Consider the following 20,317-nt stretch of genomic DNA (forward strand, 5'->3'; position numbering starts at 1 on the left):
GGAAAAATGATCTAATGTAGCAACCATTTTAATTTTTGGTTTTCATTTATGGGAAGGCATATGAAGTCAGATAAGTCTTCCCATATCAGTGTGGACAGCACTACACACCTCTGAAACAAATCTCTTTTAAGGGTTTGACTGTACACTTATTTTTACTCTGTATTTTTATATTGTTCTTATCCTTTTTTTTATGAGCTTCAGGTCTTTTGATTGATAGACTTTTATATTGTTAATGAGAAGTCTGCTTCTGTGATTGTTTTAGGTTTTAAGTAATTAAAATTGCCCTTGCCATTAAGTACAGTAATCTAGAGTAAGATACAGGTTATTTGGTAATTAAATACCAATATGCTTATAGTATCTGTATATGAAATAATGTTGCACCACAAAATTCAGCTCTTATATGCTATAAAACAAATTATGATAACGAAATGTTTAAATTTCTAAAGATTGGTCTAAATAATTGTGTGTTAGATGCAGAGGTTTACTTTGCCATATTTAGTGCCACATCAAAGACATCATTCCAATAACGTGTTTTGTACTCATAGCATTCCTCACACTTTGTAAATCAGAGTCAAGAAGTGATTTAAAACGTTTGTTAATATGTATCTACCTACCAATATATCCCCTCTTTTTATCCTTTCAAAAGACAATTACCTAGATTGTCCCAAATTTCATACCTTAGGACCATTTGCTCACCTCTGTGTTCTATCTAGTAGCACTTCATGAGACAATGATTTGACACTCACATGAATTATGAAATTGCAACTTACATGTTTGTAAATATGGTCTTGAGATCTGAGAGTTTACTCAGCCTTTCCTATTCTTTCTTAGTCAAAGTACAATAATAATAATCTAAAATTGTCCATCTATATAGCATATAGATGTGTCTACATTATAACCTTCTTTGAAGGTTTCAGCAACACTTGACCACTCTGCTAATTACATCTTTTGCCAGTTTCACTACTCTTTCAACTCAATGTCTTGTCCATCAGTATACAGCATTGGATATTCTTGCAACAGTTTTAAATCTTTCTATACTTCTTATTTTTTCTTTTACAACTCTTTAACTACAATTGTGAATGTGCTGCATCCTCCTTAGACTCTCTAGAAAAATAATAGAAAAAATCTATTATAAAGTAATTTTTAGCTACTATTTTATCCAAATTATTTATGCTCCTGGTATAGGAGTGTGAAGTTTATTTAATGACATCAGTTCTAATATACTATTGTTGATACCACAAGTACCGTATTTAGCATTACAGTACTGTACGTATTTTGCTCATTATTCAGTAGGCAGATTTATTTTTCAATCTTGTGATATTCTGTCATACTACAGTAAACACACTCATAGATCATGGAATCCAGTTACCCATTCATTACATATAAAATATTTATTTTTGTTGCATTCAAAGTCTCGTATTGTTTATATATTTGTACGTTCCACGTTACTTTGGCTATGAAATTGAGTCTTTTTTTTTTCAATATGTATATTGTTGCATTTTGTTTCGTTCGTAATATAATAAGGTATGTTGAGCCATGATACATTTCTTTTAAATTCCATGTACTGTATATAACTAGCGTTAATATAATAGATTTCATGAACTTTTGATGCAAGAATCAGAGCAAGATATTTTAGTTTTAAATTAATGGGCAAGTGCCTCTCCCAGATCTGAATTTTGAAGTAACACTCATGTATGGAAGCTTTAACTTACCCGAGATGATCATCAACTGATGTACTACTCTGTTTACTTTCGCATCCAGTGTCAATATATTGATACAGCCCATCCTCTCAAGCATTCCCAACAATTCCCAACTAAACTGATGTACTAAATTTATCATGGCTCACTGATGATGGAATTGTATTTCGTTCATCTTAACAATTCCATCATAAGTGAAATCTAACACTGTGTGATTACTAACCTAACCGCGGACCCTTGAATAGAAAATGGGACATCACATTAATTTTGCCAGGTGCTATGATCTTTATTACATCAGTTTTTTAGTCTTTTGGGGATTTCTATGTCAAAATGCAATGTACTATTCGAGAGGATGGGTTGATAGCAGATCTCATTTTAGAGCTTTTCCTTATTTAATTAGTAAGCATTATTATATATTTTGTTTCTTCTAAACCAGAAATGTGTTACTTGTTGGTAAAGAATGAATAATGTTGGTAATTTTAATGCATGTCCTGTATTATTATCCAAGAATTATTTTGTTATACGTAATTTGTGGTAATTATTTCTACCTCCATTTTGTATTTTCATGAAGAGGCATCCACTACGTGTAATTTATTGAGTTGTTTTTAATTCTTTAGCAGCCTAGTTAGTGGGGGGGGGGGGGGCAGGGTTTTCTGGTGATAGCTTGATTATTCAAGCTTTTGTTTGCAATGGGATATGGGCCCAAATATGTTGTGGATTAAGATGAAAAAGTGTGAAGGACAAAATGTTCCGTTTGTGACACCTAATTTTTCACTCTACCTTCCACACTCGGTAACATCACAAGCAGATACTGGTACTGTAGCACGCACTGGTATCCATAGGTGCCAACATTAATTTTTTACTAACTTTTTACCCCAAAAATATTAGTAGCATTTTAACCGAAACCTAGGAGGGTGTTATTTCATATTCAGACCCCGAGTGTTGTTGCGATAAGACTTTAATGTGGTAATAGCTGTAGTGGTTGATGGTAAACTGAATGAAATCACTTAAGGTTTTCATCATAATAGTGGAATGACACACCACTAAAGGCTGTGATGAAATTGGTTAAGCTTTAACTGTGGTTGATAAGTAATTAATTAATTAATTGCTTGAGAATTGGAGTATTGATATCACCACTGTGCAGTAAACAGGGTTATATTTGGCTGTCAGGGAAAGCTTTTAGAAACATGTTGAAGAGTAACATAGTATGCTAAGTTTGTGGTTATGATGTTTTGTGTCGTTCAAAGTTTATAAAAATCATAATTTTTGTAGAATAGTATAATTTAGGTAAAAAGTAAACTTTGATGTTTAAACTAGTGAATTTATGAAGTATGTTCTCTAGAATTTAGCATTTGTACACATTTCATAGTACACACAAATTCTTAAAGTTTTCAGAGGGATGGTGATGGTCTGTTATACAAGTCATTCATGTGTCAAAAATTGTGAGGCTGAATTATTAAATAAGATTCAAAGAAATTAAGTTGTTTAATTTTTTTGTTGATAAAATTAGTTTTCTTTTAATTCAGGCTTGAGTGTCTCATTTTCCAACTTTTATAGTAAAAAAGAAGTGATGTAGGCTACATGAAATAAATAATTTTTAAAACAAATACAATATTGAAATTACAATATTTAGTTAAATAATATTATGTATTTAAAGAAAGCAAAATATACGATGTCTACTGTTTGGATGTCGAGCATTTGCCTTACCTTGTAATCTAGGGACAGCTAGTTAAGGAATGTTGACATTGCAAAAGTTCATCACTTCTTAAAATAATTAAGATTGTATATTATGATGCTGTAGACTGTCCTCGCACGGAATAAAGGGCAAATGAAATTATCTAAAATATAAACAGAAGAATAGAATCATGCCTCATCATTGTTCTTGCCAAGAATGCCTACTTCAGATCAAAATAGTATTAGTGAATTTTTTTTTATTATAATGGAAAGTGTTAATATTGATAATATTTTGTTTATTTTCCGATGTTATGTCACTATTAATAACCGTACGGGATTAATTCATAACTATAGAAATTGGTAATAGTGTGCTTCAACTTGGTATTTAAATGTTTTCCATTTCCCCTTAAGCATTATTTAATTTTAAGCCTGTATTGACAAATAGACAACTTGGAATTTATTGATTAGTTTGTGATTATGGCTTCTTTGTTCTGATAAAATTCCCATAACTGAAGATATTTAATATGACATGGGCTTTAGTATTTATTGAGTGTAAAGTTAGGCGAATCTTTGGCTTTCAGAGTGTATGCCGAATATAATTTTTACAGGTTTGTTATTTCTGGCTTTCAGGATGTGATATAGTAGAGAAGAACATAGAAAATTATGGGTTATGGTATTTAATACCAACAAAAATATCCACAGTAAATGTAAATTGCTCTACCATACTGCATTACCGAAGGTTTGACACAATTTACAGTGTAATGTATTAGTATAATATCAAATGTACCTTTTTTTCTGAAGGGGACTCCTCAGTGGCTTCGTGGAGCTATCCAACGGGATGGCTCTACACATCATGCCACACTAGGCCATTCCAAGTTATTAAAGCTAACTGAAGACCAGAAAAGGTAGATCACACCAAAACAGACAACTGGAAGGTAAATATAATCATACTGGACAATTAGGAACACGGTACATAGAGCAGTAACGCCACTAGTTAAACCTTCTTGCTGCCAGGTGGTGGCCCCAGCAGCTCGAGCACTGACTGGCAACATCTGATCAGTAATGTGCCTGTTTATCATGTCTCCTCCACCTTTTGGGTGGTGGAGACGAACAATTTTTTCTAGATAAATGTTTGCAATCCTTCGGACACTGCCCTGCAGAGAGGCCGCTTTTTTGTTTGTATTCCAATTTTTGGCGTTAGCTTCACATGTTTTTATATGCTGTAAACTTTGAGGTCGAGTCTTTTGTTTGGTTTGAGCTACACATGTTTAGGGGTGCCTGCCCTAGGCACATACACCAGACTTTCTGCATACCATTTATGCTCACCTTGATTGTTTTCCCTAAACTTGGTTAGGCATGTTTTTAAGTCAAGTGTTCAAGATTGATGGTCCTGGTTTTGTTTTCACCCCTGCCAGACCTGACAAGCCCCACACAGGACAATATTTTCAGATTTATATTTCTTTGATATTTAGCCTTAAAGTATAAGCATGGCTAATATAAATTTAAGTTAAAAATTTAACAAAAACATTCTTGTTTTTCTGGGAGGCTCCATCAATGTTGACTCCTTTATGCTAGCTACCTGGAAAGCTCCTTGCAATTCAATCCATGCCAGGCCTTAGTCTCTATAATCCTATCAGGAACCAAAGACTGATATACTACTCAGTTATGGCTACTGTACCATAACTTGGCCACTTTTATAAAGATCTTTTCTGACATGTCTTGGGTTTTTCTTGAGGTTTTGGCTGAATGATGGCTTGTTGATTTTCCTGGGCTGGTCTGGGCTTACATGTTTGGGTCAATTATCCAATGCTGCTCTCCCCTTCTAGAGGGGGCTCCTGGAAGTTGCTCCCCTCTTTACCCTAGTAGGTTCTTTTTGTTCTCAATGATAGCTTCAGGGAGTGACTGAAGTTCCCACAGAAATCCAGCATTGATTGTGATGAAATGCCACTTTCTGGTGGACTCCTTGGTGGTTCCCTTCATTTTAGCCTGTAACTTTTTTCAGTCTTCAGTTCTTTTGGGCAGCATATGACTGATCTGGTATTGCCTGTCAGTCCCCAAGAGGCTGGGACCACTACCTGGCAGAATGAGGAATTAGCAGTGCACAATGAAATCATTAACATGATGTATTAATGAGAAAAACAATTATACCCATGAGGACAATTCAAACCCAATCACTTGGTATTTCCAAGCAAACACCCTTCAATAAGTTTATACTTAATACATCATGACCCACGGGCAAAAGCAATGCAACCTGGGATTCTACCGAATCCTCTAGAGCTATCCTCCTCTTGGCGCCTACCAAGTTTCTCGGTGATATCAGGCTAATGCGATTTCATTGTGCATTTGATGAGAAGCATTGACGGTAAAACTACTGGATCATAAGCATGAGTGTATGGGGACAATGTTTTGAAACCCAAACCCTGATTGGACTTCAGTTGGAGGCCTCAGGAACCTTAGAGGATTCAGTAAAATCTCAGGTTGCATTGCTTTTGACCATGTCTAGGGTGTTTGTTTTGGGAGGGCCAAGTGAGTGGGTTCAAATCATCCTCATGGCTCATACCAATTTTCTTGCAATTAGCAGTGGTAATGACCTACCTACTGTGTTCACAATTGTCTGGTTTGTTTATATTTTCCTTGCAGTTGTCTGTTTTAGTGCATTCTACCTTTCTTTTGGCCTTTTTCTCTTGGCTTGTGTTGACCTTATATCTCCAGTTTCTTCTGCCTCTGACTGAACCAGATTCGTAGATCTCCAGTAGGCATTTATGACTCGCAAGGGCCTAGTGGGGCATGATACATGTATAGGTATCTAGGTGGCTAACCCCAAGGAGCCACCAAAAAGTTCACCAGAAAGAAGCATTTCAATACATTTAACACTAGATCCTTTTCTTCAGTACATAATGTTATGGGGATTTAAAGTGCAGTAAGTAGTTTTTGTAGGTTTGTTTTCCCTTAGGTTTAAGGGATATTGCCAAAGATGTTGCAATATATTGCAGTGATGAAAGCTAATATGGCATTAGCTAATATTAGATGTAGGTTAGGAAACGTTTAAGGATTGTGATTGTGAACAGTATGAGAATGAGCCGAGATGCTATGGTTTATAATCATAAAATTTATCCTTTGGAGAATGTTAAGGAAAGTGGCGACATTTAATTTCATGTAAGTTGGCTTATTTAATAAATCTAGTTTTGTTTATTGACAGTATTGCAATGTTAATTAAATTATTGTATGTAGAGTTGAGGACAGAAACTTAGAAAAAAAAGCATACTGCAAAACACTATATTGAATGTTTTGGGAAACTGTTAAGGTTACGAATTTACAAAATTTCTATATCAGTTGCAGACAATGGCCTCGGAAAAAAAAATGAAAACTCTTGCACTTTCAATAGGGTTCAGAACTCTTAAATACATTGGGAAAGATTTCTACTAAAAGTAGTTTTCTGATGTACCTTGTCCTCACAGATTGTTAATGCTTTATTAGTCTTGCATAACTTTTGCTTACTTTTCCAAATAATTGTAAAATGTACATTCTCTTGAATATATGAAAGTTGTTAATTGTTAGTAATAGAATTTTCACAGGCTTTATCTAAAGATGAAAGGATAAGGAACTTGTAATATTGCTGCTATTTTTCTAGATACATAATAAAGTAACCACCATTAATATATCGTCATAAATTATTGTTTCCTCTTGTGATAAGCATCTTAAATAATGTGGCAAACCAGAAGTGGTATTTTGGAATTTATGAAGTTAACCGTTTAGTGCTGAAAGTAATCATTATATATTATAAAGTAATTATCAAAAGGCTCCGAGTCTGAAAGACTATTCTTTTTGATGTCAGGGGTCCTGGCCAAGCCTGGAGCTTTTCCAGCTCCATTTTGTTACACAGTTCCATTTGTGTGTAACTACCCAAGCATAATTACCAATAATTACACAGGTAATTATGGGACACCATGAGAGCTATTCTCATAGTGTCCTGTTTTCCCAGTAAACTTGTCATGCTTTGAAAGATGCTTCGAAACTACTGTCTCTGTCTTTCTGTCATTCACTCACTCGGGAAAGGGTATATAGATGCTGGACATCAGGTGGGTGGGTGTTGGAGAGATGCAGGTGCAGATTCTAAACATGTGGTAGGTGATTACCAAAAGAAGGCACCAACTTTGGACGGACGAACGTACACGCTCGCGCATGTGCACGTGTTCTATTGAGCAGAGTGAGGTTGGTTGACAAAACCAGACCAATCAGGAGGCCTGGTCAGAGACTGGGCTGTGGGGATCTTGACACCCAGAATCAACAGCAGGTAACCTCAAGATAACCAGCATTGTGGGTACCTGGTGCTGCTCGAAAACACACAGATTTGCCTGATGGTCAAAGTACTGTATGTTGAAAATTTGGGTGTGATCATCACAATCCTTTACGATATGACAAAAAAAAAAAAAAAAAAAAATTCTGGTATTCAGGTCAATGGTATTCAAAGAATTTGTTTTGGGAAACGTTTGGCACATGTGTCAGAAGGCACCCTTTTCTTTTACATCTATCCCTATCTGTCCTTGTTAGGCATGTACCCAACAATAATTACCGAGAAAAAATTAGGTGAAGCTAACTTCAAGCATCTTGCCCAGAATCTCAGACATAACTATTTAAAATTATATATATAACATACATACATATAGTAGATGGGATATACAGGGTATAAATACTGTAATAGGAATGATGGACAATGTTATATATTCTTTTTATTTTTGAGGCCAAGTTAATTTGGATAAAATTTCTCATCTCCATTTTTGTTTATACTTATTTTATATTTCTAACTACAGTTAGGTGCAATCAAGTTCTAGTGTCTCAACTAATAATACTCTAAGACAATATGTTAAATCAGTTTTATTTTTTAAGGTTACTTATGACTTAAGGTGGTGGCAGTTCAAACAAAAAAAATATACTTGGACTAGCAGAACTGATGTGCACCTGTTCACTTTCTTGGTGTATGAGTAGTCGAGCTAGCGAACAAAAAATTTGACATTATTAGGCAATGGTCTTTCAGGGCGAGTCATCAACCACCTGTGGAAAATGTGAAACTGTTAATCCCAGCATTTGGAGAGGATATCTGATCACCTTAATTGATGACTAATGCAAGCAATGTTATGGATTATATAGCTAACTATAAATTCAAAGTAATTATCAAAAGAAAACACCAAGCCAGGAAGGCTATGTATCACTTTAAATTCAAAATGTCTAGCTCTACTTCGTTTGTTATTATTCCTACTTTGGAATGTATGTAGATACCACTCTTAAATTCCGAGAGCCCCAACCTGAAGGCCCTAAGAAATGTTCTTTTCAGCAGTTGAATTCCAGAAAACCCGCAACCTGAATTCAAACTTACGTGTACAGGCAGCAGATGATGGCAAAGAAGCAGGATGTAAGGGCAAAAATGGCACCGGGGAAGACGTCGAGTGTGGCATTATAGACGGCAGTGAAGAGAGGACCGCTGGCGAGAGGCAGGACCGCTTCACCCACGGCCACGATGGAGAAGATGGCTCCCAGCTCCTCCTCTGTCACCAGCTTAGAGAGAGCCCCACGGGATGACCCGAAGCTCATGTCACAGCAGCAGGAGGCTACCCCAGCTAAACACACAAAGTATAACTGAAAACTATAATGCTTGTATGTTTTACCAAAATACCTTAAATTTGTTATCTGGTTGAGTTTACACGTTTGATCTGTTAGTGAGCCATCATGTCACCTAATTGTGTGTGTGTTTACATTCATCCAGGACATCTTATGCATGTAAATAACATGCAAGTGAATTGGTAATAAGATAGCAATTCTAGTTTCAAAACAAGGTAGCATAGAACAGTGAAGTACAAATTAAAATATTAATATTGAAAATAAACCAAGTAGGGAAATAACAATTCAACATGGAAATTACGTAGAGCAAAGTTGAAGGTTGTAGCAATTATATTAAGAGTAATATAATTTCTCCAAATTCTCAGAAATTTCATGGATATGCCTGTTAATTCCACTTAACTTCTCCATAAGAATTCCACATTCCAAGAAGTTCTACACAAATCCTACATGCACTAATTAAAATAAATTTCTTCACAAAGGTAGAGGATCAAGCAGGCCAGCTAACAACAATGTAACACTCATTGATTCTAGTTCCTACTCTCAAGAGGTTACAACCTTGCCACAGTGCAGACAGTCACATTCCGGCCGCACTCGAACTATTGCTTTCGTCCCATATTAAAGCTTTTCAATCTTGCCTGCATTCGAGCTCTCTGCTCCAGACCTCATCTCGACTATCCCAACAATTCATTGCATTTACAACAACAAACTGCTGTAACCAAGACTATATTAAGTAAACATCCAAAACTGCTAAACTCCCAATCTTATCATAAAGTCTAATCTTTGAATCTTATCATATTATCACCCAAATTCCTGTACATGAACAAATGCTACAAAGGTCAACACTAGAATGCCAGCGAGCTGCAAATTGGAAATGTTCCAAGTAGTAAAAAGATGTGGAAACTGGGACAGCTGGTAGCAGCACAATAGGTTGATGCTAAACAGCTGTGAAAGGATGATGTTCACATCATTAAATCAACCAGATTAAGCAGCATTTGTCTGGCTGGTGATTGGATAAGGGACGTCATATACAGCCTCCTCCTTGATAAGAGGGAACTCTATAATCCAAACAGTTCCGATCTCCTATAATAATAATATTATTATTATATACCAGATTACCACATACCAAGTGCAGTCTATTTAACCAAGTCATTTGCAATATCAACCTCTCGTCGCTAACTTTCTTCCTCGCTCCAACCTTTCTCCCACTTCCCTCTCTTTAAACACCCCCCCCTCTTCCCCCCTCCCTTTCTCCACTTTTCCTATTTCTGTTTGTGTTGTTGTTGTTGTTGTCTGGGTTTTTCTGCCCGTCTTCCCACCTTTCTTTACCCTCGTTGACTCGGTATCTATGCAGGCCTCCGAATCTATCGCTCACTTACAAAAATAATATAATAGTTCCTCATTGTCATGTGGGTGGGTCAGCAGATGGGAGGAGCCTAGCATGGGAAATACTAAAATTACAGTAGTTCTCTGTTTTCTTTGAATCTGTAGGAAGGTGTTGGGTCAGCCTTCTGTGAGAGAAGGGGGCTGGGGAGGGGGGTCAGTATGTCACTATAGCATCGTGTTTCCTTTTGAATTCTGGCAATCCAGACCAACCTGTGTGTCCTGAACCCCCAGATAATTTACCCTGGAAAACTGGTCGAGTTTTTTTCTCCCACTTTCTCAGAAGACAAAGAAATGAGTGAAATATTGAGGCTTCGCGATTCTGTTTTCAGTGAACCTCGGAACGCATTTGAAGATCAATGATTCAAATGAATTCTTAATGAATGTGACACCAACATCGAACCACATATCAGATATCACCTTGACCCCACTGGACTTTGGAGTAGCCATAGACAGCATGCCCACGCACTCAGGGTCCAGACTGGTGCAGGTTCCAAATCTGGTTGAAAGTCCAAATTCTTTTAGACTGGTTTAAAATCTGAACACGGAGATTACATCACATGAAACCAGTAGGTCATGGCGGGATGTGTAAAATAGTCCCATTGAAAAGCAGAAATGCAATTGGTACGCTGAGGGAGAATAAGCAACATGAAGGACCCCCCCCAAGACTTTTCGCCACACTCCTGCTACATGTAAGGAGCACAGCATAACTGGCCGGCCTCTCACAGTGTTCAAGAGAGAACTATTGAAACACCGCCAAAGAATACCTGATCAACCAGGCTGTGATTCATACGTCAGGCTGTGAGCAACCGCATCGAACAACTTGGTTGATAAGACGACCAACCGGGAAGCCTGGTCGGAGACCCGGCCGCGGGGCCGTTGATCCCTACAAGCTACACAAGGTAGACAAGGTAGATAGCTTAGCCCCAAAGCATCTGGCATCCAAGACCGACAGGCTCTCTTACGGATATAGTCTTGTAGTCATAACTAGAGGCTTATATATTGTAACCAGATATAATTTACGACATTAGTGAATCAAGACCTATTAACCAACGTTTCTATAACTGTGTTCTTGTTGCCATTGTGTGTGTAATTCATTCCCTTCAACATTACATTTAAACTTTTTATAATCACGTTCTCCTGAATGACCTGATAAGGTGATAAGGTTAATCAGCCCAGCAGGTAGCATCAAGGGTGAACTATCTCAACGCTACTCACCACACTCCTGACTCACCAACACCAGACCTCGCGAGGCGGAGAATCTTTGGCCTTAGCAAAGCATGGGAGACGAGAGGATACAATTGATGGAAAATTCCATCTTCCAGGACACCATACACCATTCAGTAAGAAAGGGGGCTATCAGGGAAAATGCGCCGAGCCATTACGACTATAGTACTGGGAAGGGGTCAGGATAAGGATTTGGGATGGGACGGGGGAAAAAGGAATGGTGCCCAACCACTTGGACGGTCGGGGATTGAACGCCGACCTGCATGAAGCGAGACGCACCATTCAGAAAGGACAGAACAATAAGAGCCGGAGGAGTAATGCAGTACGTGAAAGAGGACTTTAATGCAACCAACAGAGGAATTGAACACCGTAGGATCCTCGGAATCTGTATTCGGTAACATACTATCTGAAAATTTATTTATTTATTTATTTATTTATGCATATACAAGAATGTACATAAGGAATGTGAGGATACAAATATGGTAATTACAGTCTTGTAAAGCCACTAGCACGCGCAGCGTTTCGGGCAGAATGGTATGCAGACACAGTTACAGCCCCGCTCCTGTGCCAGGTAAGTCCATAACGGGCTCACCATAGCCCGTGCTACAACAACAAAGGTAGCAGACTGATAGTGGGAGTATGCTTCAGGGTTGACACAGCAACAATATAAAAAGTTGCTGATCAGCATGAAGCGAGACCGTCGATCTACCGCCCGGTCCAAGGAATGAGAAAGGAATTGCAAAAAATTCCTGGAGGGAACGGAGGGATCATGACATGGAAGCCTCATGGGAAAATTAAAAAAATGTAATTGAACTCGTCCATAAATGCACCAAAAAGGATAAATAAAAGAAAGGGTATTAGATGGATGATAGTCAATGAAATAGAGTTTCGATAAACTGAACCCCTTAGATAAGGTATAAATCAATGATGAACATACTAGATTGAGAGATTTATAGAAAGGCGTTAAATTCAGCCACCTAGGAAATCTGATAAGCCCCCCCCCCACAAAAAAACTACGAAAGAAAACGTGCTAACTAGCTAACTAAACCCTAGGAACAGTCAAGCGAACCATTGACTTTAGGAAAAAGAGGGCAGTTAATCAACTGTATAAATCTCTGGCGCGCCCGCACTTTGAATTGTATCCAAGCATGGAGACATCTTTAGAGAGATACAGATGCTTTGTTGAAAGTTCAACACCGGGCAACAAAATTCATTCCATTACTAATTCGACTCTCATACCAGAAACGGTTGAGAGCCACACTGCAAACCAGACATGACAGGATTGATCTTGTCAAAACTCTTAAAATACTGAACAATTTGGAGGATATTGATCTGGACAACAACTTCGAAAGGTCAGATGTAACAAACAAAACGCAACAGTTTCAAGCTCAACAAGCCACAATGTAAGACTGAAAACAAGAGATGCCTTTTTACTCAGGGTTATATACCCATGGAACTGCCTACCCGACGGAACCGTAAATCCCAAAACACTGCTGAATTTTAAAATCCAACTCCATACATATGTGAAAATCAAAGACAAGACCAGTTGATTGAATATTGAGAGACCAAATAGCCTAAACTCAATCCTCATAAGCACAATTATTAGGTAAGAACTCTTGCTCAATTTGCAAAATAACAGCCTACGAGTGACCAGCAGTGGGCAGCTGTTCCTCATGAACTTACCCACAAAGAGGACCCATCCAACAGGCGCCGTGGCGGTGATGATGTACTGGAACATGTACGAGGCAGCGCCAGTGAAGCCTAGCAGGGAGTCCTCCACTCTAAACCGGTAGCTCATCGTAGGCATTATTACGAAGCTCCCTGTAAAAGAGAAAGTCGATTTGCGTTTTTGTTGAGAGTATATGAAAGAAAATTTCAAAGCGCAGTGCTCTCAAAATCTACTCTCCACTTAACATTTAAAATATCCCGACCAGATATTTCACATCACGTTAACATTTATTTGCAAAGGTACACTTTGTGTTTAGTGTAACATGCCACAGACGCGCGGACTACTTTACAGTACTAAGAGCAGGAGCGTTTTAATATTTCCCTGAGATAATATTAATTATCAATAATGAGACATGGTTGGCTGTTACCCGAGGGCCACTAACACTAGTGACCTTGACGAGGACAGGAAGCCTATGGCGGCTAAGAAGCCGCCATAGGCTTCAATATTTTATTTGCCATGGATTTATTGAATCTGAAGCATTTCTTGCTTGACTGGCAAGCTTGTAACATTGTGGGTAAACATGTGCTATGTAATTATATCTTGTTTCTCTGGTTCATATCTTATTCTGATATTTATTTATCTTTTTCCCAAAATACATATGTCATAAGAGTTATAGAAACATAACTTTTACTGTTAAACTGGCAGTAAGGGACTCGGCAGTGAACGAGTTGTACACTTCAGAAGAACTTGGACATGTGTAAGTTTTATTATGTCAAGGGAAAACTTCCATCTCTTAAAACTGTTTAGTAAATACGGAGAAAGCCGCCATGTCCGAGATAAGAGATACGAATACAGAAGGTGAACACGTAAGAGCTCTGTGAATCCGCCCTAGTGCAATTAGGGGTAAAACGACTGTTGCCTACCAATCCCATTACTGTGCTTATGGTGTCAACAACTCTTCCCCCCCCCACTCTGCATATACACTCACTGCCCAGCAATCAATAAGTGTCGTATAATGTATGCTTCCCCCCCCCACCCACGACTGAATATATTCTTCACGACCTAATTCAACGCACAATTTAACCCACCTACACCCGTATATTTCTATGATAAATATATGCCCTCCAAGTGTCTAGACATAGCACTAGTTTGCCCAAGATATCACCCCCACTCAACACCCCTCCAACAACAAAAACTTTTCCCCGACAAAACGAATTATTATTGTAACTGAAAATATGTGCGCTTACCCATGGCGCGCATTAGTGACTTGGTGATGCTGAAGAGGGTGTACGTGAAGTAGTCCCATCCAAACTTCTTCCTCGTGTACAGAAATTCGAATTGAAACACGCCTGTCGAGGGGGAAAAACAGACCTAGTCACACTTGAGAAGTTTAGTGAGGTTAGACCCAAGTGTTTGGCCTCTTAACAGACAAATTTATCTTTCATAGATTTAGATACGAAACAAATATTACGGCAAAAAGAGTGAATTCGTGTCTCTGGACTCGTCTAAAACACTCACTACCCACTGTACCATGATGGGCTACAGGTATCTAGTGGTGTGGGTATAAGATGGTATTGGATGCAGGCTGTGTGGGGGAAGGGGGGGGGGGGGGAGTGGGGTTACAGGCTGTGGGAAGCATCAAGGGGAATTCACATCACCCCATTTAAGCTGTGTTTAAGAGCCACAGACAAAACACACAAATATTAGAGATCTTTTGAAAAATCATAATATTTATTAGAATTAGCGTAAAATATACACTGCAATAAACCGTGCAAGATCACACAGGTATTTACAATATTGTGATGAATAATTTAGACCAAAACAAAAGCTTACCGCTGTCAAACAGGAGGAACCAAATGATGACGACATGGCCGACTATCTGCGTTCGCGCGCCATTCTCACGCTTCTTGAAGACCACAGTGGCCGTCTCTGCCAGTCTGGCGGGCTTGAGAACCTCCCACACGCTGCCCCTGTCGACTCGCTCCGGGTGTGTGTGCAGGGACCGGGTACCTGGCCATGTCTCAAGTCGGGTTAAGATATATATCATGCAAATAAGGCACAGTACAATTTCTCCCCCGAAAACGTAATTGTATCCGTATCTCTCATACACGAACGTACCAAAGGCATTCCCTGTGGGAACCCCCATAACGGCTATGACGTTTAAAATTGTAATTCGGCTGCTACGAGACCTCCGAGATGTGATGGCACTTACATAGACGCTGGCGCCAAGGGCCACTCCCATTAGTCCCCCACAAAATCCGTACGGAGTGTAGGCCAACAAAATGTATTCTGGAGGCAAATCCCACCACAAGCAGTTTACTAAGACACCAATAGCTTTCAAGAAAAATCCAAGTATGGGCAAAAAGATGGGCATTCGTTTGCCACGAGTATCACTCCAGGCTCCAAGGATCAGCACTACGAACACAGTAGGCAGATTCTGGATCCATAGGCCGTACACTGAATTCATTTTGTCAGCTCTCTCCTGCACGGCGTCCTGCTCCACTTGGTGCTCTCCAGAATCCAAGTGCTGGCAGACATCTTGGCTGTAACTGAGACGCTGACACTCCTTGTCGACCCAAAGGTTGACCAGGAAAACATTTTCAATGCCCAAACACATGGTAGCAATGAACATGACAGGTTCAACAGTAATCTGGCTGAAGATCCCGAAGAAAATCGAGCATTTTGTTGGCAAGGAGCAGCCGTCAGCGTTCACTTTCTCCACACTCTTAGGGAGAAGAGGAGAAGCTTCTGTGACCCTCTTCATTTTTTTATTCTGATACTAAGCGCGACGTTTAAAAAGTCAGCCTTTCGGGAACCTCATTTAATTTAAAAGTTTGTAGTTTTTTAAAAAGGCGATCCTTTAAATTTATTAGTGTCTAGTACTGAAACATATTTGCTATCGTCAATTAATGACACGTAAAAGTATTTCTCGATAACTACTGGAAAGCACGCAAGAGCACCACCGTCAGCTTAGCCTTAATGGAGCCAACTCGTCGCGTGCATGTGTAAGATAACCTTAACAGGTCATTGTTGTGGTCGACCTCACCAACACAATGAGTGAGTCAGCCCCGCACTTCTACAGTGTAAGAGTTAGTATCCGATATCTTTGTATATACATAGAATATGATTCACGATTGATAGGGGTATTAATACAGTTCTTGAAACCTTGTACAAGTACTCTGAGCGAAGAGATATATACAAGAGTTGTTACATTCTTGTACAGCCACTAGTACGCGTAGCGTTTCGGGCAGGTCCCTGGAATACGATCCCCTGCCGCGAAGAATCGTTTTTTCATCCAAGTACACATTTTACTGTTGCGTTAAACAGAGGCTACAGTTAAGGAATTGCGCCCAGTAAATCCTCCCCGGCCAGGATACGAACCCATGACAGCGCTCGCGGAACGCCAGGCGAGTGTCTTACCACTACACCACGGAGACTGTAATAAGAGGATAAGTTTATATTCAAACCCGTGTCACTTGCAGCAATTGGCCAATCAGGTGAGGTCACCAAGTTTAACATCAGTGATTGCAGACAACAAAACGCTTAATGGTATTCCAGCACCGCTTATACACGGGATAAGTTAAACTTTAGAAATTTAAGAAATAAATTCAAAACTATGTATATCACACATGTCAGACCAATCATGGAGTATGCAGCTCCAGCGTGGAATCCATATATAATCCATATGATTAAGCTCGTTTCCTTTTACCTAATGCACGCTGTTCACTTAGCAGTAAATTAAGGAGTTCACCAGCCAGTTATAAGGTTTGCCAACGTCAAGAAACTGTCGCACTAAAGTGCCCTTATTCTAACCTACCAGAGGACCCAAAACGGAAAACGGGACAGTACGTCAATTTCGCAAGCCGCTTCCATTTTCTAGTATGACAGCTTTTGTCCTTAAGTAGAGTATGCGTCAAAATACGACGTGTTATTTGGAGGGCAAAAGCTTGTTGTGGGGTTGTATCCTTAATTGGGAGAGTCAGTAGTTTGACTTTACCAGGAGGGGGGGGGGGAGGATAGCAGTCGATATAAGCCTAACATGTATATATATACTGGTTGCCTGTACCCCAATACAATTATAATATCAATTACAGCAGTTTGGTCGCGATTGACATTTTACATGAGACTACGCCTTTTATATTCAGGATAAAAGCATTTTCTTTGAAAGCCCTTGTCTCAGAAAAATGATAATACTATGGTTAACCTTAAATAAATATAATTATACTGTAATTCTCATTTTTAATAATTCAGTTTGTTGAGGATAGATAGCATTAACACACACACCACGCCCACACACTCACTACACCCCCCCCCACACACCCATTACACCCCCCCACACACTCACTACACTCCCCCACACACTCACTACACCCCCCCCACACACTACACCCCCCCACACACCCATTACACCCCCCACACACTCACTACACCCCCCCCCCTACACACTGTGTGCCCGACACCGGAGCTGTAACACAGTTCACGAGAAGATGGTCGCATCATAAGCAATCAGACGATAATATTAAGCAGCACCTCTGGCGAGGGCAGACACAAGGGCGAGAACGGTGCGCGCAGAGAAGCAGCAGCGACCGACACAAGCGGCCGAGCGTAACCTAATGTCCGTCAGGCATCAGAATTCCTATCGCATTCCATCCAACTTGTTCGTTTTTATGGTTCGCTTTCGTCACTTCCTGATCGCGTGTTGAAGGGTGGTGTGTACTCTTGTGGGGTTCAGTGCGTACTCGCTTAGTACAGCCTACTGCTGCTACTAGGGAGTTTTGCTTGCACTACTTATTTATTTATATACAAGACGGTACACTGGGGGTTAAGAGACCATAGAAATGAAGTTTTTACATTCTTGTAAAGCCACTAGCACGCATAGCGTTTAGGGTACGTTCTTAAACTAACAATTATAAAGTAGATAATTTATAGTAAAATTGACAAAAAAATGTTTAAAAAATTACTTGCCTAGTAGTCCAAGCAGCCTAGTGCTGCTTTGAGCATCGGGTCACGAACCCCGCGCCTTTCGATTTTTATTTTTAGTTGAATGTAATGACCGTTCTTACGTTTTTTTTATCCTCACATTTACATATAAAACAGTAATGAACCAGCTTCAACACTTCCTTAAGTAATCCATTCTTTGTTGACAGTTCTTTCCGAGACCCGTAAGTTCATTACTGTTTACCTTCTATTTTTGTGCCATTGTTGTGCCGTTTATCGTTTTATTCATTGGGGTTTTGACTATTTTAGCAATTAAACTTAAAATCTTGAATATTATTATTGTGTAACCTCTAACTTCTCCTGTCCATCAATGTGGCGAGGATCAGTTCCCTCAGCCTGCCCTCGTAGCTCGGGCCTCTCGGCTCAAGATCAAGTCTTTTTACATAACCTTGGACTTTTTCCAGCTTTTTTTTTACGGTGTGGCTACATACATAAAAGTAGGTCTTGCGAAGGTTGTATATAGCACTTAAAAAGGTTGTGTATGTACGCGCGCATGTGTATGTTTTAAACATTTACAACTCATAATTAGTATAAACTCTCAAACCTATAACCAACAACTCTTAAGTCAAGATAACGGACCCCTCAGCACAGCGCAGTAACCACTGTGCTTCTATTAATCACACAGAGACATGTCACTAGAGGGTACAGTGAAAATATACGATCATCAGGTGCCTGGAGACAATACCCAGAACTACACACAAAACCCTCCCTTCAATAACCACTTCCCTAAAAGCATGAGCAGTAACTAGCACCACCGTGTTTACCAACAGGTTACAGAAGGAAGCAGTGCTCGAGAGTACTATAATCCACAGACATACGGTTACAGACAACACTGGTCACTAAACCACTGAACTACTCATTATGTGCCCTGGACTAATGATCTTCTCCAAATGCCAAAGTGTTTGCGCACTTCACAACCCGGAGACTTACACCCATCAGAGCCTGATGGATCCCCTAACTCCTCCAAGTCTCCAGCCTCTCCTCCAAGGCGTTTTATCAGACAACAAGCAATGGGGGTAATTACAGAACTACTTCAACACTGTCCTCACGCATAAATGAGCCGGGTGACGAGAACGTGGATGCGTTAATATGGGGACGCGTGGAGAGGTGACAGAGTCATCAGTTAATGTCAGGACTCGCATTCAAGCCAGAAATCATGGCTCACTCTCAAACCAAACACACAAACAAACACACAAACAAACGCACACACACAAACACACACACACACGCAACACACACACACACACACACACACAACACACAAACACAAACAAAAACACACACACACATACAGCTAGAGTCATTAACGTGGTGTACCTCTTGTAGTGGAGCAGCGACAGTGGTCGTCGCAGCGAGGGCGACAGTACAACTCTGCAGTTTATACCGCACGAACACAAGAGCCGCTGAAGTGCCCATTAAACAAGGAAATGTAAGCATTTACGTAACCTTAGTCATTGTGGCTTTGTTTACATTTTTAAACGGCTTAAGATCTCCGAGGCACTTCGATGTTGTTTATAAGAATAGTAGCATTAGATTGCTTAGAGCTGAAACTCGATGACGTTCGAGCACTCCCGGAACAAGTGCTTCACTGACGACTTTTGTTCGAACCACAACGCTGTAAATGCTTCACCAACGTACTACAAACACAAATAATCGCCAACGGAACCTAAACACCTAACCTAACCAGTGCCTAAATATGCACAATATGCTAATATATGATAATATTAATATATATTTGAGAAAAGTTCTGTTTTGAATGAAAAAAATGTTAAATTGATGAATGCGTCTTTGGAGTCGACTCCTGGATGGAATGAACTTGGTCTGAGAACAGCTTGCAGCAAGGCATTACAAAGACCCGAGAAGGAAGATGGGAAGGTCTCTAGTACAGTAACTGAGATGTGTATGTGTATGTGTAGCCAGGTACCACCAGAACAGCGCCATCTATTGATTAATTCTCTAAACTCTCAAGGTTTCGGCATTTACATACCCCCGAGTATTAAGTTCCTTTTAACATTGCTTAAGCGTTTTGGCTTCATCTTTCACAGAACAAAATGCT

At 39.5% G+C, this 20,317-nt stretch overlaps 2 protein-coding genes across 9 annotated transcripts in view; one reads left to right on the top strand and one right to left on the bottom strand.

Moving 5' to 3' along the window:
* Positions 1-7,030, top strand: part of LOC123760348 (inositol polyphosphate-4-phosphatase type I A) — a 171,157-nt gene extending 164,127 nt beyond the window's left edge. For all 8 annotated transcript variants that reach the window (XM_069338284.1, XM_069338287.1, XM_069338281.1 and 5 more), the window contains one exon: positions 1-7,030. This exon is cut by the window's left edge and continues 416 nt beyond it. The gene's annotated coding sequence lies outside the window, so the exon portion shown is untranslated.
* Positions 7,031-8,230: 1,200 nt separating this feature from the next.
* Positions 8,231-19,776, bottom strand: LOC123760347 (probable peptidoglycan muropeptide transporter SLC46). The gene is made up of 6 exons (XM_045745961.2): positions 19,554-19,776; positions 15,097-15,273; positions 14,511-14,612; positions 13,278-13,415; positions 8,746-8,986; positions 8,231-8,423 (listed from the first exon to the last, which is right to left on the bottom strand). Exons 1-6 carry the CDS (start codon positions 19,696-19,698, stop codon positions 8,363-8,365), a joined length of 864 nt encoding a protein of 287 aa, XP_045601917.2. The 5' UTR covers positions 19,699-19,776; the 3' UTR covers positions 8,231-8,362.
* Positions 19,777-20,317: the final 541 nt, after the last annotated feature.

This window comes from Procambarus clarkii, chromosome 39, assembly GCF_040958095.1.
Source record: "Procambarus clarkii isolate CNS0578487 chromosome 39, FALCON_Pclarkii_2.0, whole genome shotgun sequence".
NCBI classification, from domain to species: Eukaryota; Metazoa; Arthropoda; class Malacostraca; order Decapoda; family Cambaridae; genus Procambarus; species Procambarus clarkii.